Source organism: Lathyrus oleraceus, chromosome 3 (genome assembly GCF_024323335.1).
Source record: "Lathyrus oleraceus cultivar Zhongwan6 chromosome 3, CAAS_Psat_ZW6_1.0, whole genome shotgun sequence".
In the NCBI taxonomy this organism is placed as follows: Eukaryota; Viridiplantae; Streptophyta; class Magnoliopsida; order Fabales; family Fabaceae; genus Lathyrus; species Lathyrus oleraceus.
In genome coordinates, this window is record NC_066581.1 from 387,473,624 (window position 1) to 387,484,868 (window position 11,245).

Here is an 11,245-nt window from a genome sequence, read left to right on the forward strand (position 1 = left end):
GAAGTGCAGAGAGTAACTCTACACAAATATTTATCCTCTTCCTCTTTTCTCTAAAACCCTAATTCTATTTCTTTTGTAATTTTCATTTTTTTTCTATTCTTCTTTCAATTATCAATTATAAAGTGAAATTCTCCATAAATTTTGGTGATTTTCAAAAAAAAAAAAAATTGAAAGAAAGAAATACAATATTTTAACATAAAAAATTAAAACTTCATTTTAGAAAAAAAATTAGACCAAAATATATTTAAATAAATAATAAGATTAATGAGTCATTAGTATACAAGTTCACAAACAATTTTTTGTTTAAACTTGCAGAATTTGAATACACAACCCTTATTTTAATATTATAAAGTACATTCATAGTAAATACTAGAGTAGAACAATCTTTTTTATTTCAAGATTGGATAAAGAAAAATATATTAAAATAGAAGAAACCTAGGTAGGCCTATTTTGGAACCCAAATTTTGAACATCATTTCGAACCTGTTGTCTATATTCCTCAAAGCTAAATTTTTTGTATAGAGATGGCTTCCTACAACTCTCTATCACTGTCTCATTTGAAGGGCACAAGAAATATGCCATAGAAAATCTTTCAACTTTTGGGTTTGTAACAACTCTATGCTCAACACTCTTGTAAACTCCATTACTCCATGCCTACAACATTTGCCAAAAACACATTCAAATTTAATGTTCTTGAACAACTATCAGCTGAGTTATTATATTACTCTCGTTAGATATACCTGAAATAAGTCGCCGATGTTGATTATAAGAGCGCTAGGGTTTGGTTTAACAGCAATCCATTTCTTGTCTTTCACTAATTGCAATCCTCCAACTTGATCTTGGTATAATATGGTGAGAAAATCACTATCAGTGTGTGGCATTAAACCATGAATCTCAGAAGCTATAGGACATGGAGGATATCGATTCAGTCGAAGATAACAAGTATTTGGCAAGCAATTCTCTTTGAAAAAAGTTGACTCATAACTCATTTGTTCAGCAAGAATATGAGCCAGTGTTTGCGCAAGATTGGATGCTATGGTAGCAAATTGTTCAATTGCGTATCTGCATACATACAATGCATCCAAAATGGAAATTAATAACACGTGAGGGGGGATGTGAATAAATCTAAAAGTAGGGGTCCTGATGAGAATGGCAGGAGGAGTTAACAGACAACAATTCCACTTGTGTATGAAAATGACACTTGACCTCAACTATGAGCCAGGTGACTGCCAAAGAAAATTTGTTTTTGTATAAAAAACTTTTAAAATGTGATTTCTAATTATATTTAGAAAAAAAAGCATCATTTGTAAAATGTGATAAATCATAATATAATATTTTGTGTAATTTTAAAGATAAAAAATATAAATTAAAAATTCAACCTATTATAAATTTTCAATATAAACACATGAGAAGGGATCTAAATAGTTTAAATTTGAAATGAAAGATTAATGACGTGAATCAAATAAAATAAAATGAATAAAATTTATCTGTAATTTTTTTTTTTGAATTTGATCCCAGATATAAAAAAATTATAAAACAAAAATTACCACTATACCAACTAAATATTTATCAATTATTTTAAACAATATACATATTCTTTATTTTTTTTACATCTTTGATAAAACTACTCAATATTCGCTACTGACCATTGATAAATATATAGAAACATTAAAAACAATTTATTTATAAATTTTAGGCTTAATTATATTTTTAATCACTTTATTATTTTAACTCACCCATGAAATTGATCTTCATATTTCAAATTCATATAATTTTAATTTCTCTTATATTTACACTTAAAATAAATGTTATTTATATTTAGTAATAAAAAAAAGTGTCTTTAAATTTTTAATTTTTGACATTTTAGCTACTTCTATTTTTACACAAACTTTATAACTAATTATAGAAAATGCAAAGTACTGTACTGAGTTAACATAAAAATACATACCTAAGTGTATTTGTTTGAGTAGTGGTTCCTAAAACATCCTTTAAAGGGATATGAAATGCCTCAGACCAAGATAACTGTCCAACACATGTGGCAGAAGGTGTTCCCCAACGATAACTACCAGATGAAAATTGCAAGAACTTGTCCTCTTTCGTCTTTTTATCAAATGGAAGCTTAAACACTTTCTCTTGTTCACTTTTCAACCTATTAAATATGTCCTTTGGAATTCCATGGTTTATAACTTGGAAAAAACCCCATTCTTGTGAAGCCCTAGCTATCTCAAACTTGCATTTTTCTCTTATTGCTTCATTCTTCTCTTCTAAATGGCTCAAATCGATCATCGGAAGCTCGCATTCTTCCACCGCCGCGAGTTTTTTTTCGCCGTGGTGGAAATCATTAGAATTGTTTTGTGTCTTGTTCAAGAGGATCTTGTATGCTTCTTCAAATGGTGGGTCTGAAATTGGGTCCATAGCTACTTATAACAAGATGAGATGTTAGAAAACAGTTAACCACAATAATAATAATAATATTACTTCTTGCATTTTTTTATTATTTGTTATATTTAAAGATTTTTTATTGTTTATTAAGCTCAATATATTGTTAATTATAAATTAATTAAAAATATTTTAAGTTATTTACCATAGAGAAAGAAGGAAATAAAAATAGAAAAACTAATTAAATTTACTAATTGTATTGTATTAATAATAATAAAAAGTCAAAAACACAACATGTAAAATAAACTGAAGGAATAAAAAACAGACAGATAGAATTTCTTCCAACAAAAATATTATAGATAGATATTGTAAGATATTTGTTTCATAAATATTGTCATTTTAATTATATTCTTTAATTGATAAAATCCTTGTATTATTTTGGAAATGATTTTTTTATTACAAATTTATGTGATTGAAATGAGTCAACATTCGTTAATATCAGATATAAGTTCTAAAATTTTTACACTAAATCTCAACCGTTAATAAAATTAAATCAAATAATAATATTAAATATATATATATATATATATATATATATATATATATATATATATATATATATATATATATATATATATATATATATAATATATATATATATAATATATATATATATATATATATATTATATATATATATATATTATATATAATATATAATTACTTAATTTATTTTTATTAATAGTTGAGATTTAGTATAAGATTTTTAAATTTACACTCTAGTCAATGAATTCTGGCTCTCAAAATATATCGATAGTTAATAAATTAACTTAATAAAATTTTTATTATATTTTATCAATTAATTTTTAAATTTTGGTAAGATAACATAGTAGGCTAGTTATTGTGGGACATATGAAATAGTTTATAGATAGATACTGTATTCAATTGACAATTGCACAAGTATGGTCACATCTAGCTAGAAGTCAAAGCATGTGACTGAATTTGTTTGGCTTACTAGTAGTAGTTTTTAATTATTATAATAAGGCTAAGCTCAACCTTTTACCAAATTAATATAATAAAAATCATTGTTACTTAACCTAGTACCTGTTAGTTAGTCTCCTGATATTTATAATTAATTTTGTTAAATGAGTGACTAATTAATAAATATGTGTAATTGTTGTAACTCATTACTCATCCTGTATTTGATCTAAATTACTCATATAATAAATAAATTAACAATGTTGTGTCAAAATAGTATTGTGTTCAAATATACATAAAATATATTAATTATTTATTAAATAAGATTATAACTATATATTTAAACTATGTAACATACTTTAGACATTAAATTTCAAATAGACATAAAAAATGAGTAAAAAGCATATACCTTCAAGAAGGATGCCCTTACACGTAGAAGAAGAGCTTATTTGAAAAATGAATTAAGTTACTAATTGATAATATATAAGAAAGAATGTGTGATATGGAAAGATAGAAGCTTATAATTTATAGGCAAGAAAAGCATCAATAATTGTCAAAGATATGATGACATTTTTGTGATAGTTTAAGCTTATGCTTAATAAAAGACCACGCGTCTCATGGCAGAATCAGAGAATTGTATATCTACCATATAACTTTTAATTTTAATTTTTTCATGGATTAAATTATTTCTTGATATTTTATTTTTCCGTTTTGAAAACGCATTGAAGGCGGGTGTATGTACACGTATGTGTTTAAGTTGAAGATTAATAATAGAAAGTAAAAGGAAGCAGCATGCATTCAATGTTGCTAGAAACATATATGATGTGTGATTAAACATAATCTGACTCATGTATTCAAATCATAACGTTGTCAAAGTTTTGGAAAAAGAATGTCATTTCATACATTTGTCAATTCCTTTACCAATCACTAGGGCATACTGTTTGATATAACGTGAACAGCATATAATTGGAGAAAGAGCGACTTGGAAGAATGAGAACCATATTTGTATGTGTAAACAATTCGTACATTTGTATAGTGCTTAACTTTTTTTTTTGAAAAACATTATATTTGCATAATTGAAATTAACTCTATAATTATTTATTATACTCTCTGACTCTTTAGTTTCCAAACCCTTTTTATATAGGATGAAGTTGCATAACTTTAGGGAGAGAGTAAAGTTGCATATTTTTAATACATTTAGGAGGAGAATCTAAGTATGATTTTATTGTTTGTCTTATTGTTTGTTTTTATTTATTGAGTCTCATTCATGATTGCAAATTTTTTAATTAAGTATTTGAAATGATTCGTTTTTAATATGCATAAATCAATGATTATATTTGAGTTTGATCATGATGCTTTTAGTTAATTGCATGAGTCAATGAAATAAGAACCATGTGTGTTATTGGTCCAAATTAGGTGGAAAGAAAAATCTCAAAGTATTTTGAAAATTATGAAAATTTGAGATTTTATGTGCATGATTCGAATCATGTACATATCATGACTAGAATAAAATTGAACAGAGACAAACTAAAGATTTTTAAAACACTCTGACTCGAATCAGACTTTTAATTTGATTCGAATCAGGCAACTTTGTGATTCGAATCACAAGTTGTACTTGATTCAAATCAGACTGATCTGGGTTACTTCTACTTCATTTGATTCGAATCAAACTTTACAAATGATATGAATTAAACAAATTTTTCTGTATTTTTCTTTTGGGGCAGTTTAAGTTGATTTAAATCAGTCTTTGCACTTGATTCAAATCATGGGATTTCTGACTCGAATCAAACTTTTTTCTTGATTCATATTAGGCGAGAAACGGGTCAAAATATTTATGTTTTATTGTTCCACTTCACTTACTCTTTTGACTGAAATCATGAAATGTTCTTGAATCAAATCTAACTAAAATTTTTCATTTATTTTTGTGCTTAATATCAAGCACACATAAATTCATTTTGGTCATCTCATTGTAAAACTCAACTTTGTAGAAAATCATAATCTTCATTGGGATTTTTGTGAAATCAACACCCTTTCTTTTTAAAAGTTCAAAAACTCTTGCAAACAAATTCCATTCATCTTGAACCTCAAGTTTGTTTTTAGATCTTATGAGAGATTTGTAATTAATTGAGGGAGACACTGTCTTAAAACTAATCGTTCTTGAAGATTTGATTGAGATTTCCGGGTAGCTTGCAAGATTGAGGTTGTTCTCATTTGTGCTATCAAATTCTAGTGAAAAGAAGGATGTTCTTCTCTCCATATTACCTTGGTAGTGATTGCGTGGGAGACTACAGACAAAGCGAAGTTCTTCTCAAATCTTCATACAATTCATCGCTCAAGAATTCAGTGGAATCAAAGGGTGATTGCAACACACGAAGGCTGTGAGCAAATTAGTGAAGCTGGAAGATTCAAGAAGTGTGAATCAAGTAAAGATTATACATAACAGTCTGGCATTACATTATATACGAGTCAAGTTCCAGATATAAGATTTATTTTTCTCAACATTATTGAGGATTAGTGATTGTATGAACTCTTGCAATATTTTTCAAAATAAAAAGGAACACAACATGTTCCAATGGAAAACCATTAAAGAGTGAAGTAGGCAAAACGAGGACGAATTACAGACCATTATATATCCTGATGTTCTCTCTCTCACTTTTGCATTTAATTTTCGTAGGATATTGCATGCTTAAATTTTTAATTCTTAGCGTAATTTATCGTTTATTCAACTGTTAGCGATTTACTATGTAATGTTAGGTTTTGTAAGAATTGGTGCCTAATCGAGCTTTAGTGGTGATTAAATTTTGAGAATCTGTAGAGGATAGAATTTATTTATATTGAATCGTTATATAAATACACCTCATGAAATATAAAACTGAATCAATGATTAGCTTTCGTGTATCATCATAAGACATCTTTGGTTTTTGTGAATGGCTTAAGTGTTAACGTGGTCAAGTTCCAACAAAAGTATAATCTTCACGTTTTCGCTTTAAACTCTCTGCGCGCATTTTTGAAAAACCTATGATAATCCATTTTGGAGAATCGGTCAAATTTTAGAATTGTTTTTAAAGGGTTTATTCACCCCCTCTAGACCGTTTTATTACTCCATATTCTCATCCAACAATTGGCATCAAGAGTTGGTCTTTTGATTATTTCTAATCGATTCTAAAAGTTTGAGAATATGGCGGACTATGACGACCCAAATGGAGCGTATAATAGAGCACATGTTTTCAAAAGCTAAAATTATACTTATTGAAAAGAGAAGATGTACGTACACTTATTTTCATTTGACCAAAATCTATGGTGCGTCATTACTAAGGGACCATTTATCTCTATGCATGATAATGATGATGTTAAACACCTAAAAGATTGGACGGATAATGAAACCAAAAAGGCTTCATATGATTTGAAAGCGAGGAACTTACTTATCTCTTCTTTAAGCGCGAAAGTATTCTACTTAATTTCACATCATACGAGTGCTAAAGGTATGTTGGATGCTCTTCGAACTTTATATGAGGGAACAGATGACATCAAGGATTCTAAGGTCAATATGTTTACAGAGGAGTTCGAACTATTTCGTACGGAACCTAGAGAATCCGTAAATTCCATGCAAACTAGATTCCTCCACTTAATCAACAAACTAAGAAACTTAGGTAAAACCTATTCTAACAAAGATTGTACTAATAGAATCTTGATATCTATGTGCAAGGAATGGAAACAAAATGTTACTGCTATAAAAGAAGCTAATATTCTTAATACTTTGGATGTTACGAAGCTGTTTGGGAAGTTAGCTAAGCATGAAAATGAGCTGAAACGACTCACTGATAGCGAAGTAAATTCGAAAAATAAAGAGAAAGGGAAAGAATAGAAACATGGTCTTTCTTTGAAAGCTTCGTCATCAGAAGTGAAGAAGTCAAAGGAAGAAAGTGATAACTCTGACGGAAAAAGCTCTTAAACAAGAGGATAGAGGTTTATTCATTAGACGCTACAATAGATACTTGAAACGAAACAAGCTCAAGCATTCCGACAAAGACTTAGTAAATTTCAAAAATACTCACCGGCTAAGAAAGAACACAAGAAAAAGGATGATGACATTACACGTTACGAGTGCGAAAATTGGGACATTTTAGAACCACTTATCCAATTCTCACCAAACATCATAAAAAGAAAGATAAAGAATTTTACAAGACGAAAGGAAAAATCTCAAAAGATCATAGAGTCTATATTGCATGGGAAGAAGAGGATGAGATCTCCTCTATAGAATCCTGCTCAAGCTCAGATGATGAGTGCGCTAACTTATGTTTGATAGCACGTAAGAAAGGTGAAACTTCAAAGGTATATACTTATGAACCCAATGATGAATATTCATATAGTGAAATGTTGAAAGAGTTTAATGATATATATGTTGATTCTATAAATGCGTTTAAGAAAATTTCTCTCTAAAAAGAAATGATTTTAATACTTGAAAAATAGATAAGTAATCTTAATCGTGTTTTGGATTCCCTTGATAAAGTGCATACATCTCTAGTTGATGAGTGTTATAATGTTTTTGACACTTTAGTTGAGGAAGAAGCTAAAGTAGAGTGTGTTTCTTGTCCATATTTAAAACTTGAAATTAATACTCTCAAAGGACGACTAACTCATGCTATTTCATTATCTTGTACTTGTTCTAGCTCTTCAAGTGATAGAGGGACAGTTTTCAAGAAAAACCCTCATGTCACTAGGAGAAATAGAAAAAGTATTTCATCTAAAGCTATTTGTCATTATTGTGATGATAAGGATCACATTAGACCTCTTTGTCATATTAGGAACGCTTAAGTTCCCAATGGAAAAATAACATGGATTCCTAAGTTTACCTCAACTAACTCTAAAGGATCCACTAGTTAGGGGCCTAAATTGCCTATTTGATTGTCATGTGAAAGTATTGTCTCCGTGATAAGATTATGGTTTCTATATAGAGGATTCTTAAGACACATGACGCGAGATGCTTCCATGTTCATCAAGTTCGATGAGAAGGAAAGTGATCATGTCACGTATTGGGACAACATAAGAGGTAAAATTTTAGGAAAAGGTGTTGTGAGAAATATCTTCATAATCACCATTGAAAATGTGCTTTTAGTTAAAGGGATTAAACACAACCTACTTAGTCTTAACCAATTATGCGACAAAGGGTCCATTGTGGTTTTTGATAATCTTAGTTGTTTAGTTGAGCATAAGGAAAGTAACGACCTTGTGTTTAAGGGTTCTAGGATTGATAATGTCTATATGCTTGATATAGATGATGTGTCTATGCATGGAACTAAGTGCTTAGTCGCCAAGGGTGAAGATTCTTGATTATGGCATAGGCGCTTAAGTCATGTTCATTTTGACTTAATAAATAGAATAACATCTAAGAATCTAGTGTTTGGTCTTCCTAAAATTAAAATTTCAAAAGACCAATTATATGGTACTTACCAAATGGGAAAGAAAATGAGAGTGTCGTTTAAATCAAAGAAGGTTGTTTTGACATCAAAGTCTCTCGAGCTTCTACACCTAGACTTGTTTGGCCCTTTGTGAACCAGAAGTTTAGTAGGAAATCATTATAGGTTTGTGATTGTTGATGACTACTATAGATTAACTTGGACATTATTTTTAACCCATAAAGATGCAACTTTTAAGGCTTTTGTCGATTTTGCTAAGCTTGTCCAAAATGTTTTTAGTTTGAAAATCTTCACATTGCCTAGTGACCATGTCGATGAATTTGTTAACCATCAATTTCAAAACTTTTGTACCGAAAATAAGATCGCTCATAACTTTTCATGTCCAAGAACTCCACAACAAAATGGTGTTGTTAAGCATAAAAATCGTGTTTTTGAAGAATTAGCACGGACCATGATAAGTGAAATGAGCATACCTAAGTAATTTTGGGCAAATGCGATTATGTCATGTCTTAAACATGGTGGTCATTTGAACCATCCTAGAGAAGACACCTTATGATTTACTTAAAGGTAGAAAACCAAATATTTCTTATTTTCGTGTTATCAGCTGTAAATATTTTATTTTAAATAATATAAAGGACAATCTTGGTAAATTTGATGCTAAGTCCGATGAAGGGATATTCTTATGGTACTCATCTACGAGTAAAGCTTATAGGCTTTACAATCATAGAACTGCTTCAGTAGAAGAATATATTCATGTTGCATTTGATGAATCCTCACCCCAAAAGTCGGGGAAATGTATTTGTTCTGATGTTTCATGTGTGATAATGAAGAAGTTGATCAACGATGAAAGTTCCAAAGAGGATCCTCCTCTTTCATCAAAGGATGAGTAAATTTATAAATATAAATATGAAAGCTTAAATGAGGATGAAAAATAAGATACCTCAAACCATATGCATCAAGATTGAACAATCACAAAATATCATATGTTAGATCAAATCCAGGGAGACATCAAAAGAGGTGTAAGTACTAGATCACATGTTAATAATTTATGCAAGCACTCTGCTTTCATTTCTCATATTGAACCTAAATCGACATTGGATGCTTTACTTGACGAACTTATCCAATTTAAATGTACGACATTTGAGGCCTTGTTTCGCATCTAGTTGATAAAATTGACATTGACACTAGATGGATATTTAGGAACAAGATGGATGAAAATGGAGTAATTACTAAAAATAAAGCAAGATTAGTGGCAAAAGGATATATTCAATCGGAAGGAATAGACTACAAGTAGACTTATACTTCTGTAGCCTGTCTAGAAGCTATTAGACTCATTTTGGCATTTGCTTGATTCCTGGATTTTAAGCTTTACCAAATGGAAGTTAAATTTGCTTTTCTTAATGACCATATAAACAAAGAGTTGTATGTTTCACAACCCCCTAGTTTTTAGGATCATGATACTCCTAACCATGTTTTTAATATGAAAAGAGACCTTTGTTGTCTCAAATAAGCTCCAAGAGCTTGGTATGAGCGTTTGAGTGGAATTTTAATCAAACAAGGATTCAATAATGGTAAAGTGGACACCACTTTGTTTATAAGATACAAAGGAAAGCATATTCTTTTAGTTCAAATATATGTATATGATATTATTTTCGGTTCTACGAATTAATCTCTTTGTCGAGAGTTTGCAAGTTTGATGCAGGGAGAATTTGAGATGTCTCTTATGGGAGAAATGACATATTTATTAGGATTGCAAATCAAGCAAGCTGAAGAAGTCACTTTCACAAGTCAAACGAAATACTGCTTAGAGCTTCTCAAAAAGTTTGATATGAAAGATTCGAAGAGTATCTCAACACCCATGACATCAAACGTGCTAATTGAAAAAGACGTGAAAGGAGTGGACTTCGACATTACCAGGTATAAATGTATAATTAGATCCTTACTCTATTTAACTGTGAGTAAGCCAGATATCATGTTTAGTGTGTACATGTGTGCTAGATATCAAGCATCACCTGAGGAATCCCACTTTAAGACCGTAAAACATATTTTGAGGTATCTTAACGGAACCTACCAACACTGTCTTTGGTATCCTAAAGATAATTCTTGTAGCTTAGTAGGTTTTTGTGATTCCAATTTCGCGGGATGAAATTCGGATAGAAGAAACATTAGTGGTACATGTCACTTATTTGGAAGTTGTTTATTATCTTGGCACAGTAAGAAGCACATAGTGTTGCTCTTTCTTCCACCGAGGTTGAATATGTAATCGCTGGTAGTTATTATGCACAAGTCTTATGACTAAAGAAATAATTACTAGACTGTGATGTAAGACTTGACTACATTCCAATTAAGTGAAATAATACTAGTTCAATAAGACTCACCAAGAATCTGGTACTTCATTCACGGACCAAACACATTGCGATCCAACATTATTTTCTTAGAGATCATGTTGAAAAAAGGATGTTGTTTTTGAATA

General features: G+C 29.8%; 1 protein-coding gene across 1 annotated transcript; it reads right to left on the reverse strand.

Annotated features, from left to right (window-relative positions):
• Positions 1 to 289: 289 nt before the first annotated feature.
• On the reverse strand, positions 290 to 3,854 carry LOC127129303 (gibberellin 2-beta-dioxygenase 8). The gene is made up of 4 exons (XM_051058528.1): positions 3,765 to 3,854; positions 1,948 to 2,416; positions 740 to 1,061; positions 290 to 653 (listed from the first exon to the last, which is right to left on the reverse strand). Exons 2-4 carry the CDS (start codon positions 2,412 to 2,414, stop codon positions 420 to 422), a joined length of 1,023 nt encoding a protein of 340 aa, XP_050914485.1. The 5' UTR covers positions 2,415 to 2,416; positions 3,765 to 3,854; the 3' UTR covers positions 290 to 419.
• Between the last annotated feature and the right edge of the window lie 7,391 nt (positions 3,855 to 11,245).

Bases quoted from the DNA above. Each gene is read 5' to 3' on its own strand.
- LOC127129303 (XM_051058528.1), bottom strand. From the start codon at position 2,414: ATGGACCCAATTTCAGACCCACCATTTGAAGAAGCATACAAGATCCTC. The intron at 1,062-1,947 runs GTATGTATTTTT...GTATGTATGCAG, and splicing joins ACTCAAACAAATACACTTAG to ATACGCAATTGAACAATTTG. The intron at 654-739 runs GTATATCTAACG...CAAATGTTGTAG, and splicing joins ACATCGGCGACTTATTTCAG to GCATGGAGTAATGGAGTTTA.